Source organism: Sarcophilus harrisii, chromosome 5 (genome assembly GCF_902635505.1).
Source record: "Sarcophilus harrisii chromosome 5, mSarHar1.11, whole genome shotgun sequence".
Lineage (NCBI taxonomy): Eukaryota > Metazoa > Chordata > Mammalia > Dasyuromorphia > Dasyuridae > Sarcophilus > Sarcophilus harrisii.
Genome location: NC_045430.1, coordinates 76,350,571 through 76,369,367, shown reverse-complemented (window position 1 = coordinate 76,369,367; position 18,797 = coordinate 76,350,571). Strand labels below are relative to the sequence as shown.

General features: G+C 36.5%; 1 protein-coding gene across 1 annotated transcript in view; it reads right to left on the bottom strand.

Annotated features, from left to right (window-relative positions):
• PPM1H (protein phosphatase, Mg2+/Mn2+ dependent 1H) overlaps positions 1 to 18,797 on the bottom strand; it is a 304,448-nt gene that overhangs the window by 159,621 nt on the left and 126,030 nt on the right. Inside the window, exon 3 of the mRNA XM_031940929.1 lies at positions 9,981 to 10,325. Coding sequence (XP_031796789.1) covers positions 9,981 to 10,325 — 345 coding nt within the window. The remainder of the gene's footprint in view (positions 1 to 9,980; positions 10,326 to 18,797) is intronic.

Here is an 18,797-nt window from a genome sequence, read left to right as displayed (position 1 = left end):
ATACTGAAACAACTCTACTCAATGTCAAAACTGTAACACTTAAAACAAGTGTATTTCATTAGAAAAGTATATAAACATCATTTAAAAAAAGTAATTGTGATATCTATTAGTAAATATTCTCTTGCTTTATTACTAGAGATGTTGACCCCCTCTTTTCATCAATAGGATCAATATTTGTTAAATGCTTAATTGTTGGAATCTTTACAAACTGTTAAGCCATTGGAGTTGATTTGATCTTAGAAAGAGATATTTTTGGGCCAGAACTTAAAACAAGGTACTAAGTGGAACTGATAGAAACAATGCTTTTGTTCACACCTTTAGAGAGCTCTTAAGTATCTAAGTACTCAATGGAGTTCACACGTTTGGGACAGTTCAGGGTTTAGAAAGAAACACCAAATTCATACCTCCCTTAGGGCTAGAGGGCACTCTGGGAGATGACCCAGAATCCCTCTCCCTCCAGAAGGCGGAGTTAACCTTTGGGAGATCACATATAGGGAGCTCTTGGAGCTGAATTAGTTTTTCTTGTGGGAGTTACTTGAGTTAGTTACTTGAGAGAGGTTTCTTGGGAGAGTTTTTCCTGGGAGCTCCAGAGAGTTTTACTTGGAGTTGAAGAGAGCTCTTGGAACCCACAAGCCCTATCTTCGAGGCAAGAGAGATCCATTGCACCTTCCAATTTGGTGCTGGCTGGAGGCTGAAGAAAGCAGAAGCAGAAGCCAAGGACAAAGCTGCAAGATCTCTTGGAGCCAGGCAGAGAGATAGGCCTGAGCTAACCGGGCTACATTGAAGGACACAATAAGAGATTCTAAACTTTTATCACCTGGCAGTGTTGTGGAAAAAGAAACACCAACACTTAATAGTAGGATGAATGACAGCACTCATTAGATGTTTTGAATACTTGTGCCTTTGCATGCAATATGAGGATTTGAGTCTGAATGCTTACAGTTTAAGAAACAATATTCTGCCTCTTCCTTCTCTTTTTCCCCAAACTTCCCCCTTTCTCGCCCAAGCCTACCAAGTCAATTACAAAACACTGCCCTCCACTTAAAAAAAAAATTCTCTCTGGAACTCTTCCAGACAATCAAATGTAGACATTAAAAGGAAGAGGTCTTAGTCGGTTTAGTTTGGCATAACAAAAATTATTGGTCATATTATTATTCAGCCATTTTAGAAATCTAATCATAAAACAACTCTACAACCTCCAGATTTAACTAGGGAGTAACAGTTCTCACTTTTAATTGGTTGGAAATTTATCATTTATTAGCTTTGCCAGTTGACAATGTGCTGTTATAAATGGAGTACTATAGAAAATCCTCAGGGAAAAAAAAATTTTTTTTGTTATCATTCTTCATCCTTTATTAACTTTTTTTTGAAAGCCTATTTTTGCAATGGCTTTTCAGAAATACCAACTTCACATGATAACCAGTATCTTTACTTTCCTAATGCATACCTACACTCCCCACTGCCATCCCTCCTCTTCTTCCCTCCCCTTCTCTCTCTCTAACACACACACACACACACACACACGTACATTTTAATTGCAAATAAACCTCCTGGGGATCAAACTCACTAGGCACTGAAGGATATTTACTTTCACAAGCTGTGTTCCACTCCAACTTCTCTTACAGAAGAAAGAGAAACAGATGAAAGACCTACTAATATTAAAATATACTGTTCCATAGGTTCCGAAATGGGGGTCCAAGCAGAGTATATTCTAAAAATAATTGCTTTTCTCTTGGCCTTTTCTCTCCAAAAGTCAGAATAGCACATTTGTTTTCTCCTTACAATCCTACTCTTTAAGTACATTTCGGATAACCATAACCTTAAAGGCTGAAAAGGTCTCTAGACCTAATAAATTAGGTACAACCTAAATTATTGAATGTTCACTTAACATATATATATACAGTTTTAAATTTGCCAAGTGAGAGATCCTTTTGTTAAGTCCCTCACTATGTCAGAGCCTGGCATTTCAAACAATAATTTTATTGTTTATTTAAAACAATATTATTATTGTTATTTATTTAATAAGATAGATCTCTTAAAGTAACTTTCCCCACATAGCCAGAAGAGAGTCTTTCTGCTCAAATATTATGGTTAATCTGAGTTTATCTACACATCAATGAAGAGGCTTTTACTATGAGTGTTTCATTTTGCACCATTTTTGTTGGGAGGAGTGAAGAAGAGCTGAAGATATATGGGGGGAAGGGAGGAGAGGGGAGGAGCTTTGAAATAAACACATTGTATTAAAAAAAATTATTCCTGTGACAGCTATAATTTGGTTTGAAATTCCCAAAGATAAAATAATCTCAATATCATCTTTTGTCTCCTACTAATTTCAGGTCATAAGAAGTACCAATTTTAGATAAGAGTGAGGATCCTATAGTTTATTCTACAATTCCTATAGTTCCTTTATCCTATAGTTCCAACTGGACCAAGGTAGGTCTAAGCACAAGGTAGTTTGCATTGCTAATATCGTCTGTCACAAATAATAAGATTCGGCGCAGTTCCAAAGCAGAGGGTCCACTCTCATTTGTTCCAGGAGTAAATTTATCTGCAGGATAAATGGAAAAGCAGAATGGATAGCAGTCAGTGTTGCCTAATGAGGCCATCATCTGGCCAAGTGCTGAATGACATGTGTGTTTTCTTAGAATCGGTCAGGCAATCATCACTTCTCCACTCAAATAGGGTATGAAAATCCTACTTTCAAAAATTAAAAGCTTTATCTTCTCTATCACAGCCAAATATTCTGAATCTCTGTTTTTAAAGAACAATTACAAAATAATGGTTCTTAATTAGCTTTGTATTTATCATCCTATCATTTAACAAATGCCTATTGAAGCAGATACCTCCCCTTACCAGGATAACCTGGTATTTTACACTCTGGACATGAAAAAATAATGGTGAAACAATGGCTCAGGTGTGCTTAAGTTATAAAATATTATCAAAGAGCTACTTCTCCTTTTTACTCTCAATTTATCTCATAAATATTTTAAGTTTGATTTTAAGAATTTTGTGTTAAGTGTGTCAAGGATTCTGGCTTGAAACAAAGATACACACAAATAGTGCGATTCTGTGGATGAAGCCAGGACACAAATTAGGTAATAAATGAAAAAGCCAATCTTAACTTGGAAAACTTAGTGTTAACCTAATCAAAGCACGGCGAGGAATTTGCTAATCCTGAGCAGCTTACTCAAGGACCTGAACAGGAGAGAGGGGAACTGAAGAAAAGGAAAGAGAAAGGTTTTCTTATTTTCATCGAGTTGATCCAATCTGCTATTGTTCTGACTGGGGGGAAAGGCAAATGCACGCAAGAACTGTGATTTTTACTTCCTTCTACTACATCAGCAATGTCTCTATAATTTGTTTGGGAATAACTCAGAAATGAAATGACTTGCTCAAAGCAACATACCTAGTCCTTTCTAGCTCTGAGCTAATCTTCATCATCACACCATGAATTCTTTCTTACCTTGAGCTTGATTACGTGCTTTGTTTTTAAATGTACATATACTTTAATAACTGTGGTGTTTTAATATGATTAGTTTCCTTTGTAATCCTATGTATTTCATGCAGTTAAAAACAATAATCTGGGGAATCCAAAGGTTCCACCAGACTGCTAAGGAGATTTGTGACATCAAAAGATTAAGAGTTCTCTGCATTACCTCATGCAGGTATTAAAAAAAAAAGATGATCTAACTGAGGAGATTGACATGATGACTTCTAACACTTCCAAGGCTTGTGATTTCACTGCTGCCGGTACTTTTCCCAAGACAGTAAACAGATTTTAACTTCTTTCACCCAGTAGATGGTCTTTATTAGTTACCATAGTTGAAAAAAAGGCCATCACCTGGTTGCCAACCTTCTTTTGATAAAGGCCAGTTCTCAAAAAAGGTGTCTTGTCCTAAGATTGATTCTATGACAAAGAACTGAAAGTAGACTTTAGTAGAGATGACACACAATTACTTTAATACCTAGGATTTCATAAATGTGGATGATTCTTTTAATGGTGTAGACTGCAACTCATTTATCCCTTCTTATCCTGTGTAACACACATCCTTCACAGTACGGGGCTCTTTCTGGCTCCTTTTCATTTTTCCAATGTCCTTGACATCAATCTCCTGATCTTCTTGCGGTTTTACACACATGGAGCTTGGTCTCTTTCTAGGCCTTTACAGTAACTATCTCCATGCTTGGAATGGATTCCTTCCTCATCTCCACTTATCAGAATTCTTGGTTCTCTTCAAGACTTGGGTCAAATACCTTTGATTACCTGTCACATCTTTGTATCTACCCCAGCACTCCTCCCCAAACTGCTAATTACTATTTTTTTCCCTATATATTACACATATAATTATATAGCTTCATATAAAGCTTCTTTGGGACAGGAGCTATTTATATTTTTATCTTATGGTGCTTATCACAGATACCTGGTACATAATAAGTTTGTTGACTAATTTAATATTTCTTGGGAGCTAATGGATCTATCTATTTATTATGTTTCATCAATACTCGTTATGGTACTCTGGCAAGTAAAAAGACACAGAGACTGTCTTTTCCTTTTAGGATAAAATTATAATCTGTTCTGTTTAAGCTCTTAAAATACTATCCAACTTAACTCTCTGGCCCTAACTTATCTCTCTTTTCTCCCTCTAATATACATACATATGTGTATGTACGCATATATTATCTCTTTTTTTCCTGTACCATGAAGCCTTTACCAGTTTTCCCCAGTTGCCAGTGCCCTCCTGCTCCATAGGATCTTATATTTACATACTTTACACATACTGTATATATGCACTAACTTTCTACATACTCCATTTTTATAGGTATTATTTGTCTTTCTCTAGTAGAATGTAAGTTTATTGCCAAGAACGATTGTTTGATTCCTTATACTTGAATCCTACTGCCTAGCATAATATATGGCACATAAATAAAAATAGCAAAAATGGCTGGGGAGGGGGGAAGGGAAGGATGTTGGTAAGCAGACCAAAGAATGGGAATGGGAGACAGTACATTCACTTACTAGCTTGTCAAACTATATTCAAGAGTTTTCCAAGTGAAACATTTCCCGAGGCAAGTGCCAAGCTCCAGAAGATTTTCTTTCTGAGCGGCATTTTCTGTTGAGTCTGATAATTTTGGTCCACAGATCAGAGGTACTCAGCATCCTAGACTGAATCTCAAGGAACAGTATTTCATTTTTCATGCCTGCCACAGGAAGGCTAGGATAGTCAGCCCTCTTGCTAGGAAAGAGGGTCTAGATCTCCATTCTCAAAGAAATGATATGTGAAAAAACACCTTCCAAGATGTTTGCCTCTGGGGTTTGGCAAGAACAGAACATCTTCCTCAAGGATAGAGCAGGTAAAATAAACCTGTGACATTTGGTCAAACTGCATTTAGCTCACAGACAAGCTTTCAATTCTAATCATCTCCTCTTTTTTTTTTTTACTTCCTGAATGCTGGGCTATTTTTTCCCAAATGTAGGGGCCAAGAGCCAAAATAATTTGTATACCACAGCCGGATTATATAACCTAAAACACTATTTTCAGGATATCACTTTCTTGACTCAATCTACTAATGTCACCTTTGTGTTTATTTTATTTAATATGTAAACTCTGCTATTCAGTATTCAAGATTCTCCAAAATAGGAACCACTTTTCAATGTTGTCACTAACTATTCCCCAATAAGAACTCTCTGTTCCTTTGGGTCTATAGTTTTGCAGGTCCCCATATAAGCCATGTTCATTCTCAGAGACTTATTGAGTACCCATTAAGAGCTAGGTCCTGAGATTTTGCTCATGGATCTCCTTCCTTCTCTTTGCCTATTTAAATCATTTTTGACTTTCATGACCAGGTTTGAATCTTGCCTCAGATATGAATCTTTTAATTATCCCAGCCCATGCTAGTTAGTTATTGACGAAAACTGGGCATTGATTAAGCACTAGCTTATACAAGAGACAAAAGATATAGAGACAAAAACAAAAAAATCCCAACAACTAAGTCAAGAAACATTTATTAATGCCTATTATATGCCAAACACTGTGACAGAGTTCATACTATACATATTTAACAATTTTATTTCATCTCTCAAAGCTTCTAGAACAGCACTGACCACATAGTACAAGTGGTTGATAAATGCCAGTTAATTGAGTTTTTTGCTTCCTCACTAAAATATGAATTTCAGAAAACCAGCTTGTGACTCAAACACTACTGAACTACTATAGATAAATAAATAAATATATAAATATATATATATATATATATAATATAGATACTATAGATAAAAAAAGTCCCACATCAATCTCTTTCCTCTAGTTCCCATTAAAACAAACTGGAGTCATTCCTTAAACCCTGATTCTAAAAACAACTTTTGCCTTAAAGCTAAGGTGCGTATGTATGTATTTAGGGAGAAGGAAATGAGAAAAGAGGTCAGTCGGCAAAGGGAATAAAATCTGAGTAATGAAGACTTGTGAAATTAACCAGCAGGATGGAAGACCAGGATGTCAGAAGTCAGGTGTGCAGAACATCAAAGGAGGTATACCTGTCCCCAAATTGAGATGTTAAAATAATTTTAATATTGATTCATCTACTGAAATGGAACTAGAATATGTCATACTGGACACAGGTCCAAAAGATTTTTCCCTAGGAAGAAAAAAATGCAGAGACAGGAAGCTAGACCTAGGAAAGCTACTAGGAAGGGAAATATGAGAGTGGTCAAAAATTTGCACACTCCTCTAAGAAGGACGTAGGTAGAGGGGAGACGTTCAGGGTGGATTAAAAAGATATGATGAGGTTTTATGTTGGACAATTAAAAAACCTGAAAGCATACTTGCAACAAAGCAATTAGCCTAAATGAAAGGTAGTAGAGTGAATAAAAGAATCAGCCTCGGGGGCAGGCAGACCTAGTTCCAAGTCCCATCTTGGACATGTACTGTGTCTTTGTGACCACGAGCAAGGGACTTAGCTCTCCATGCTACCAGGCAACACTCTCTGATTATAAATTATAAATGAGTCTATTGATTAGTGAAGGGATTTTCTAGAACAAGAGTGCCTCACATTAAGGAAATTACAGATTTGATTCTCCCTCTAATCAAACTGTCAACACACACACACATACACACATATATTGTATATTACTCTATGTGCACATAGTGTGTATATATATCATATATATATATACATACTAGTATATTACTATTTTAGCTATATTATAAAGTATGTTCATGTATTCTGTGTCAGTGTGTATATATTTGTATATATTATGCATGTATATTATATATACACTGTGTATATACTTTCTAAATGCAATGTATATATACACACACATGTATACTGCATATATGTATATTAATATGCATGTTATATTTATTATACGTTCACATAATAGTATTACTATTTTAGCTATATAATATATGTATATGTATTATGCATATAATGTGATATATATACTATACATGGACTTTAAATGCATAGTGTAAATACAGACATGCACCCAATGGGGGAAGGAATTTGGGTAAATTGGAAATTGAAGCTGTGACTGTAATATAAGGGGAACTCTACTTAGAAATTCATCACAAATCTTACTTATCTCTAAATATATAATCTCTGCACATATACATATGCGTATCTAACTATTCTCAGCATCAAGGTTTAGGGAGTCTTGTTCTACTTTCTAAATTTTGTTCTATATTTTGCAGAATATAGCCAAAGCAAGGTATACTTGATATATATACACACACATATATATGTGAACATGCTCATGAGTACACATGTATGTACATGCCCAAAATACACATGTGTATAGATATGTGACCATATTTACATACTGTGAGTATATGTATATAACAGCTTGCTTTGACTTGCCTAGAAAACTATGGATCATAAAATAAAATTTAAAAAGTACAACTGAGGGGCTTAAATGACATAAGATCCCCTAACATTGGTGCCTATGAGATTAGAGGGGAAAAAAAAGAGGAAGAGGAAAAGGGAGAAGGAGAAGGAGGAGGGTAAAGTGATAAGAGGGAAGAAAAAAGAGAAGGGGGGAAAGACAGAGGGAGAGAAGAGAAATAATAGTTTGTCATAGTATTTAAATAATGAGCAGGGGTGAAGAGGAATAGAGAGGTTAACACTATGGAAAATTGCAATATAAGATGTTGATTCTACTAAAAATTCTACTCTATTTGCACACCTCAGGTTTGCAGCTAGCAGGAGAGTAGGGCAGACTAGTTAGAGGAGGAAATGAGGAATGAAACAAGGCTTTGCAGGGGTACAAAGAGCTATTCTTAATCTTGATTATTAAAAGAGGGAATAGGATATTTAAGAAAGGTGAAACTGCCTGAGACTCCAAAAATAAATAAATCTACTATTTTATTTATGTATTTATTAGTGCTGGCGTCTAAACCAAGAACTCAAAAACAAAATGGCCCAATTAAAAATTGAAAAACAATATTAGAGGGAACTGACACCCTTCTTCTAAGTGTTCTCCTAAAGGATTCTTTCATTTTATTTCCTGTCGTTTCTCAATACACAGCAGAAGCTAAAGGGAGCACAGAGCTGGAAAATGGCTTTGGAGATTTGACTTAATATAATATTGGCCTCTAGTGGATAAAACTGAGAAGACAACAGTTTCATATAAAAGAACATGTTCCATGGTATTGTCAATTAGGCCACAAAATTCAAACACTAAAATTTATTTTGCTTTTCACTCCTATCATGTAAACGGAGGAGGTTTTTCCCTCTAGTTAGGGAGAGTTTTTATTCTAAAGAGCTTAAATTAGTGTCTCTAAAATGTTTATAACTCAAATGGCAAAGAGAAAAGTATTTCTACAGTATTTTCTAGATAGTTGGGTTTTATACCGAGCTTGGACTAATAGAGGTAACTCTTCTCAAATGTCTGGACCATATGGCTATATCCTCTGTCTTTCCCATTCATTTGTCCCATAGATCCAACCAGTGGTCAAATCTTGACAATTTATCTCACAATGGCAGCAGCCAACTTTTCCTTTCTATTCATAGGAATCACCATTATCCTAGTTCAAATCCTCATTCACTTCACTATTTGAAGTCAGGAAGCCCTGAGTTCAAATTCAGTCTCAGATATTTGCTAGCTGTATGACCTCAGGTACCTCCCTTCACATCTCAAAGCCTCAGTTTCCTTATCTGTAAAATGGGGAAAATAATAACACTTACCTCCCAGGTTTGTTGTGAAGATCAAATGAAATAAATACTTGTAAAACTTTAGCATACTGTCTGGCACACAGAAAATACTTAAATGCTTGTTCCCTTTCTCTTCCCTTTCACTAGGAATATTATAATAGCCTTATAAATGGTTTAAGTCTTTTCTCCTCTCCAGCTGTTTCCACGCTGGTGCCAAAATGATATTTCTAAAGAAGAGGTCTAAAAAAACCCTACAGAATCAAATATAATCTCCTCTATCTAGCATTTATAGCCCTTCACAACCTAATTTCAACCTACCTTTCCTACATTATTATACAATACTCCATCACTCACACATTCTATGATCTAGTTAAGTTAGACAGAAACCAAATATTAAAAAGTCAGTCTTCCAGTTCTACAATCCCACTGGTTTCTCCTACTGAATAAATGAAATGAATTCTCTTTTGATATTCCCAGAAAAAACTCATTTGTATTCCAGATCCTGCAGAAAAATGTCTGTTCTCACTCATTGATGCCAGTGGAGGACCACTTAGGTGCTGCTAACCAAGAATGATTCCTGTTTTATTTTGGAAGGCAAACTTCTTCAAATCTCAGTGTGTCTTATCTGGGAAATCACTATACTTTTAGATAACCCATTCTTTAGTTCCCTTGGAAATAAAAAAGCACCCAAGATAAGAAAAAACAGTTTTGAGTTTAAAAGCACTGACTGAACGTAGAGATTGAGGAAGCAATCTGTGGAAGGCAGGGGGTTGGCCTAAATGGCATCCGTGGGGTGCTTCAGGGCCCTATGATCCATAGCAAATTATACCTACCATTTCCTTGAATGCGCTTTCAATGGCCCCAATAACAAGGCACTCATGGGGAATCTTTTTCTCCGTAAAGAAACGCGTGGGAGGGGTGCTCGGGGAACCGGGGGCTCCCACACCTCCTCGAAGGGAGGCAGCCCTGGTCAGAGTCCGACTGTTAGCGGGGTTGTTCTCAGGCTCCTCCCCGAGGCACGTCGGGGGGAGCACCGCAGAGTTCTTCAGAATCTCTATAATGTCCTGTAGCTGCTCCACAATGTGATGCTGCAGCAACCGGGATGCTACAACAGCGGCCCCGGAGCCGGCGTGCCCGTCAAAAAGGGACCAGTAGTGGAAGCAAATGCCATCCGTGTCCTGCGCAGACAAAAAAAAGACAGAGGGAAATGAGACACCTGAGAATGCTGCTCAAGGAATTCCTCTCCAGATGGAAAGAGCATGAGAGTAATGATGAAACAAACAAGGCCACAACGGAACAGAGAAGGAGCTGTCCCCTAGCCACTGGACTCACTTCTGCCCTTGCAGCTGAAGGTGGGTTCAACTCTCCAGCTCTAACTGAGCCCCGCAGCCCACGAGAGGCAGAGCCTTTATGGCAGAAAGAGCATGGGGCCTGAATTTGAGGGAAGGCCAACCACAGTCTGAGATGATGAGCTAAGGTTAAAACCATTGGCAGAACCGAGTCCTTTGTCTACAAATCTAATATTCTTCCCATTATACAATACTGTCTATGCATCCTTACTCCAGGTCAGCTCTGCTTCACCATCAAGCCCAATACCCTCAGGCTTCTGTTCCTGGGGAAAATAGTATCCGTGGTGACTTGTTCCCTCATGAGATCTTAACTTCCTTGAGGTCAGGAATCATTTTTCTTTTTGTATCTGCCTTCCCAGAAGTGCTTGGTTTACAGTACGTCTCTAATAAATGTTTAATGACTGGCTGGTTTTCTCAGTACAATGCCTGATGGAAATATCACAGGCTCATCTATCTTTACTACTTGAACCAAAATGTCCAGAATTTCTGGAATGTTTTTCCTACTATGCTCCAAAATAGATGCTACTCTCAAGCTATGTTCTAATTGGCCCCAATCTCCTTGGATTTCTGTTTCCCACCTTCAAAAGTCTTTTGCTGATAATTCTTGATCTCAAAAAGAGCATAAACCTTCAAAAAGTTTTGATTTATACTACTGTTCTAACTCCTACAAGTCAATTTCTGTCATGATATAGTAACAGCATTTGCAGAACACATAAGCTACTGAAGAGAGAAACAAACTTGAATACTAAAGACTATTCATTATAAGGACCAAGGCCAATTTGAGGACAGGCTTCTTCTATTTAGCTACAATCGGAAGCAGTTGGATAAATGAGATTAAGTTTGCGTATTCTGTTCTGACCATCATCAGAACCACCAATGAACTATAAAAAATATGGTCCCTTAAAGTTAGAAATGGCTCCCTCTGTCCAGCCAGAAAGAATCAGGATGAGTGGATTTGTGAAGGCTTCAACTCAAAGTGGACACAAAACATCTTTATTCAATCCCCAAATTTCTACTCTCGCAGAAAGAGAGAGCTCTGAGCCCATCTGGATGGATTATTTAGTCTTCATGGCAAGAAACTGATGCATGAATAGTTAAGATATAAAAATGCAAAACAACGCATGATTAAATGCTAAGATGAGTGGTAAAAAGAACTAATTCTGTGGCATATTATCATTATTTTATTATTGTTCAATTGTATCTGATTCTTTGTGACCCCATTTTGATTTTCTTGATAAAGATACTGGATGAGGTTGCCATTTCCTTCTCCAGTTCATTTTACAAATGAGGAAACTGAGGCAAATAATTAATGCTTCTTGATTAATTTCCTACTTCAGAGTGTAAAATATAACTGATCATTTTTCTGTAATGTTTGATTCTTTGTAACCCCATTTGGGGTTTTCCTGTCAAAGATACTGAAATGGCTTGCCATCTCCACCTCCAACTCGTTTTAATAGATGAAGAAACTGAGGTAAGGAAGCTTAAGTGCCTTGCCCAGGGTCTGAGGCCAAATTTCAATTCAGATCTTCCTATCCACCATACCACCTAGATGCTGTGCAATGCTGTATAGTATGTGCATGAGTGTGTGCATATGTATGTATCAATGGTTCTTAATTTTTGTGTGTCATGAAACCTGCTGGGAGTTTAGTAAAAACTTTTGGACTTTCTCAGAATCATTTTCTTAAATGTATAAGATAAAATACATAGAATTATGAAGGAAACTAATTATAATGAAATAAACAGTTATCAAAATATTAAGTTCACATACTTTGGGTTAAGAATCCCTGACTTATATACGGCTTGAGGAGACAGGAAAGGATAATTTTTATTTGTCAATGGCATTTACTCAGATCTCATTTTGTGATAAACCCCCAATTTTTTCCTCCCACATATTTTTTTGCAGCCCCTTCATTTTCTTTAGTAAAGTGAAAAAGAATGTAGGGCCTTGAATCAAAGAACTTGACTTTAAAGTCAACCCTGTCACCTATTTCTTGTTTGACCTTGAAACAAGACACAAAACTATTAGGTCTCAATTTCCTTTTTATAAAGAATGAAGACAATGGATGAAATGATCTTTCAATTCCCTTACATCTTAAAATGTATAATCCCACATACATTTCCATGACACCTAGAGGTTGCAAATGATCAAAATAAACCCAAGATGTACTTAGTTTAAGTGTTATTATTCCCATTTTTATAGATAATCAAACAGATACTTAACTGAAATGATTAATTACTTGTATGAGTCATATAGCGAATTTAGCTGCCTGAAACAAGATTTGAACTAGGTTTTTGTAGCTCTCAGGGTAATTCTCCCACCAATACACCATACAGCCTGCATAGCCCAAGTGATAAGTAGTATAGGACTTCAAAGACAGGAACAGTCATGGACTCGAGTATTTAGGCAGGAGGTAAGCAGGCAGGATTAAAGTAGGCCTAGAAGTGGCCAGAAATTGGAAGGATACATAAAGGGAAGTAAGCTGCATGTGATGATGAAAGTGAGCACTCATTCTCCTGTCACATGGAAGGACTTCCAGGACATAATAGGAGGGTGAAGGTAGCTGGGAAATGATGATGAGAAGATGAACAAGGTAGGGATGCAGGAAGAAGATAAGGAAGGAAAGTCAGAGAGTCAGAGATGAACTGTACAATTTGAGCATCAGATAGATTGAATAAAAGTAAGGGGAAAGGATTGTTCTTTTTCTGAATCTAAACTCCACTTTACAGTGATATATCTCTGCTAATTCTCACTATCAAGAAAGGGGCAATAATTTCTAGTTAGTACTTTAAATTAATAAGTAACTAGAAGACTGATTGGTATTTCTTCTGCTCACAATGAAAGCTCCAAATAGTTATCTAGTAGTTCATATGAAAATATATAATTTTCACCAATATAATTCAGTCTTCTTAGATGCAAAAAACCATTTTTTTTTAAATGAAGCTGCTATTGGGGAACATAAAAATATATGTCAGGGCAGGGGAATATCTGCTGCAAAAAGTGAAATACGTGTAATAAGGAACTGTGTTGTGATAGGATTTCATTATTTGGAGAGAGGAGGTTGCTAAATTATTGTGATCCCTTTGAGCCTTGAATTAAAAACAACTGGGTTGTTCTGAGAAGCAAACTAAGCATTCCTTTTAAAAAAGAAAAATATTTCTAAGTTTTTGTGAAAAAAATCAGGTTGTTAAAGAGTATAGACAGGGCTTATATTACTGACCTCTGTCAGTATGGAGAAGGTTATGAAGTCCTTTTTTTGAGTAATTTTTTAAAGCATAAAATACATAAGGAAATCACACAAAATAAATATGTTGCTTTTTAAATCCAAGTTGATGGACCTCGGGCTAATAAGAACTCTTGACCTAGATGAGTTTTGAAAAGGTCAAGCAAAAATCTAATTGAGAAGTTGAGGGGGAAAATGAAAACCCAGAGATGCTGAATATGTTCTCTATTATTATATATTTTTCTCTGATTTATCCAATAATATTAGACTGAAAGTTCCCTTTTTTCCTTGGCATTTACACAGCCTCTACTATGGGTTACCCTCTGTATTAAACACTGGGAGGGAGGGAAAGGAAGGGAAGGAAGGGAAGGAAAGAAGCTGGGAAGGAGGGAGGGAGGGAGGGAGGGAGGAAGGAAGGAAGGAAGGAAGGAAAAGAAAAAAAAAAGAAAAGAAAAGAGGAGAAGAGGGGAGGGGAGGGAAGTGGAGAGAAGAAGAGGGGAGGGGAGAGGAGAGGAGAAGTTTTGCCCTCACAGAGCTTACATTTTCTTAGGAAAGACACATACTCATGTAAATACATATAAAATTACTTTATACCAAACTGATAAAAGGTAATTTATGAAGGGGAGGCACTAAAAACCTTTTAGTAGCATCTAGAATCAGTATCCAATCACAGCCTAAATTCTGCTCCTTATATAATTAAATGAGTAAAAATATTTCTTAGCAACTACTCCAGTAAGTATTAGGGATAATACTTAGACCAAAGTGAAACAAATCCTTCTTGAAATTATTAAATATAGGCAACAATGAATACTAAATCACTTGTGGGGGTTGGAGAATACATAACAAATGAGAGAAATTAGAAAGGGCTTTTTATAGGAGGTGGTATATATATAATCTGAATCTTGAAAGGGAGCTAGAGGTTCCTGTCTATCCCCATTCAACATTTTTTAAGCATCAAATTCAAGGTGCTGTTCCAGCAAATGGAATCATAATCCAAAATACAACTTCTTCTATTTACCTGATTTCATGGAATTAGCTGTTCAACTCAATGGGGAAAATTTCCCAAAATATTAATTATAAAATATCAACATCCCAGTGAGGTTTCCCAATTATATCATTTAATTTGCTTTGGTAGAAGGGACGAAGGTTTAGAATCTAAAATTAAGGATTCAGAGCTGGCATAATCCCAAACAATTTGAATCTGTTTTAATGTATATGATGCATCGGATTTTTTTTTTTCCAGTTGCCAATGCAGACTCATTTGTGGAACAATTTAAAGAAATCATACTTTTTACAGTTTCCTTGGGGGGAAAGGGAGGGAGAGAGAAACATATGGCAGCTTATCTTTTATGTGTCTGGTTTCTTTCTCTTCCCCTCTCTCAAAAAGCACAACAACTATTAAACATAAAGAAACACCTACTTCTTTAGTACTGACACCAAGTAGGAACATTCATTTGATCACCATGTTCCACTGGGTAGAACCCAACAAAACTTTCGATTAGCTCATACTATGCATAGCAGAGGGAAATAGGGATTCACAGATAATCACCACTAACTACCCAAATGTGTTTAGTGATGACTCTCCCTCAGAAAGATGAGTGAACTGGGCTTACATCCCAAAGAGATCTTAAAGAAGGGAAAGGGACCTGTGTGTGCAAGAATGTTTGTGGCAGCAAAACTGGAAACGGAATGGATGCCCATCAACTGGAGAATGGCTGAATAAATTGTGGTATATGAATGTTATGGAATATTATTGTTCAGTAAGAAATGACCAACAGGAGGATTTCAGAAAGGCCTGGAGAGACTTACACGAACTGATGCTGAGTGAAATGAGCAGAATAAGGAGATCATTATATACTTCAACAACAATACTATATGATGATCAATTCTGATGGACCTGGCCATCTTCATCATTGAAGATGAACCAAATCAGTTCCAATGGAGCAGTAATGAACTGAACCAGCTACACCGAGCGAAAGTACTGTGAGAGATGACTATAAACCACTACATAGAATTCCCAATCCCTATATTTTTGTCCACCTGCATTTTTGATTTCCTTCACAGGTTAATTGTACACTATTTCAGAGTCCGATTCTTCTTGTGTAGCAAAATAACTGTATGGACATGTATACATATATTATATTTAACATATTTAACATGTATTGGTCTACCTGCCATCTAGGGGATGGGGTGGGGGAGAAGGAGGGAAAAATTGGAACAAAAGGTTTTACAACTGTTAATGCTGAAAAATTACCCATGTATATATCTTGTAAATAAAAAGCTATAAAAAAAAAAAAAAAGAAAGATGAGTGAGTCATTTCCCAGCTCCAACTTGTTCTGATCATGTCAGTCTTTTTTTTTTAAATTTACTGTCTCTCTTTCTCTCTCCTCCGTCTCCCCCCCTCCCCCCCGCCCCGCCCCAAGGTCCATGTCAGTCTCTCATATGTATGTGTGTGTATATTTTTCCCCTAAGAGCCTAATCATGACCTTAGGCTACTTAAAGCTACTGTTGGAAACCTTAATGGATTTCACGGCAGCTTTGTGCATAAATTCTTTTTTTTAAGAGACCTCACTTTAAATCCTACATTCATTTTTGGAAATTTTTGTTTGTTTTTAAATTAAAGTCTACCATAGTGAAAAGGATATCTGACAATTCTTGTTTACATTAGTTAGTAAAACCCAGTCCTTTTAATATTCAGCTATTTAAATACTGTGTCCATTTGGAACATCAGTGGAAAAATACCTTTTGGGTTAAGAGAATATTAGAGAAATAAGAGACTTCAATGATCATCTCATTTTATGGGTGAGAAAGCTATGGCCCAGAAAGTTAAAAGGAATTTTCCTGGGATAACTTGATTTCCCAGATCTGAGTCCTTTGGTAAGGGTAGTCTCTACACTCCATCTAGTGTACTAGACCCTCGAGGTGGCAAGGCCTAGAAACACCCTATGAGAATGAGGTCGTGCTAATTTTCCTGTTCCCTTTCCATTCCAGGTCAGGGAAAGAGAAATAGCACTGTGACAGTAATGAGCTCTGTGTGCCCAGATGTACAAGTGAAGAATTATATATACAAGGAGCATTCTTCTGGAATTGGAACAAATCAATGTGATATGTCAAGAATTTATTTTTTAAAAGTTCTGCTGATCCCTTTATGTTTGTTTTCAAACATAATTATTTTCTAATATATACCCCAAAGATCTGGCTGCTAAACCTCTCTTGCACCTTGCAACCAAGAAAAAAAAAGCAAGCAGACTGACAAAACAAGACCACATTTGATAATATTCTTTGCAAGGAGGGGCCAGAGATTTCATTATTAATTCTGATTTTCTAGGACCGAGGCTAGTTATCCCATTTAATCCCAAACTGGCTGACTTTCTATGTTGTTGTTTTTTAACAGTCATTGTGTAAAACTGTCCTCCTTATTCTTATTTCACTCTGAATCAGTTCACACAAGTCTTTTTGATACCTGAGCATCTATTACTGGTAAATAAGGTTCTTCTTATAGTGACTTCTTTCTCATTCTGTTACCAAGTGCTAACCCTTGTTGAGAGATGAGTAAAATAAGATGCCTTGTTATTAAAATTTAACTGCACTTTGGATATAACTAGTCCTTGGTGTTATGGAAAAATAATTGGATTCAGAACTAGATATAGTACAGTAGAAAGATATTTTAATTCAGAGTCAAGAAATACTTGGGCTCATATCTCTCCTCTGACACTACCTAGGTCACTATGAGCAAAACTATTTTATCTCTCCCACCACCTCAGTTTCTTATCTGTAAAATGGAGATAATACTATCTGTCGTATCTCCCCAATGGGATATTTGTAAGTATTAGATAAGTAACATCTGGAGAATGTTTTATGAACCTTAAAGGTCAACATAATGATCAGATATTAATATAACTGGAGGGAATAAGTCATGTGTTTTGTTCAATAGGCCCTTCTTCTTGTTCAGAGGTGCTTTTAATAAAATTCTAAAAATAAGTATCCTAGTGCCAGCATCACATAAATGTGAATCAAAAGTGTTGCTACCTAAAACAAAGGTCACAAGAAATCACAAGGTGAGAAGAAGATGATTAAAGTAGTTTGAGTACAGCAAGAAATCAGCATGAGCAAGAGCAAATATAACCCTTGAAGGACAACTGTCTCATACAAGTTAGCCCAATAAAGTGATCCAGTGTGCCAAGGGAATTGGATGGATGCCCATTACAAAGCAATGCATTGTTTTCCATTTGGTACAGTGCACAGAATGCACAACTTGGAGTCAGTTTAAACTCTCCAAACAGATACTTAAGTAGGAACGTGATCCAGGGCTCTCAGCCTTAAGTTTCCTCTTCCATAAAATGGAGATAGAAATACACTGACCTCTCACATGACTGCTGAGATAATCTATAGAAAGCAAGAAGAAATATATATGTCATCTCTATTTCTGGGCTCCAGGACCAAGACTGATTACTATGTTCAACTGGAATTTGGATGCCTTTCTCCTGATATAAATTTACATTCTGCAATTCTTTACTTTACAAACCTTAAAAGGCTGTATATATGATAATTAATAATATTACAATAATGTGATAATTAATCATCATCATTCAGACTTGAGTGAGCTGAAAATTGCCTTCAGGATATCGTACAGTTTCTTTAACCAAGGGTTTCAAATTTAAATAGAAGTGGAGGCCACTAAAACATACAAGAATCCCAACTTAGAAAACCACATATTGACATTATTTATACTCCATTAGAATATTGTTAAATTATTTCCTAATTATGTTTTAATTGTGTTCGACACCTCTGACTTTAAAGATACTAAATTCCTGCTGTTAAGTCATAACTGAGAAGCATCCAACATGACAATCTCCAAGGAACTGAAAAATGAGTATCAACCAGAAAACCACATGGAGAAGCACTTAGTGGGCAGCATCTGAGCACACATCCAAAATAGCACTGAAGAAAAAGAATGGCTGATCCTTTGGAGAGACCAAGGGATAATGAATGGATAGTTTGTGTACTTTACTGGCACTCTTGTAACATCAAGAGAAAATGAGGAAGGGCCCCTGGGTATTCGATATACTTAAAAATGCG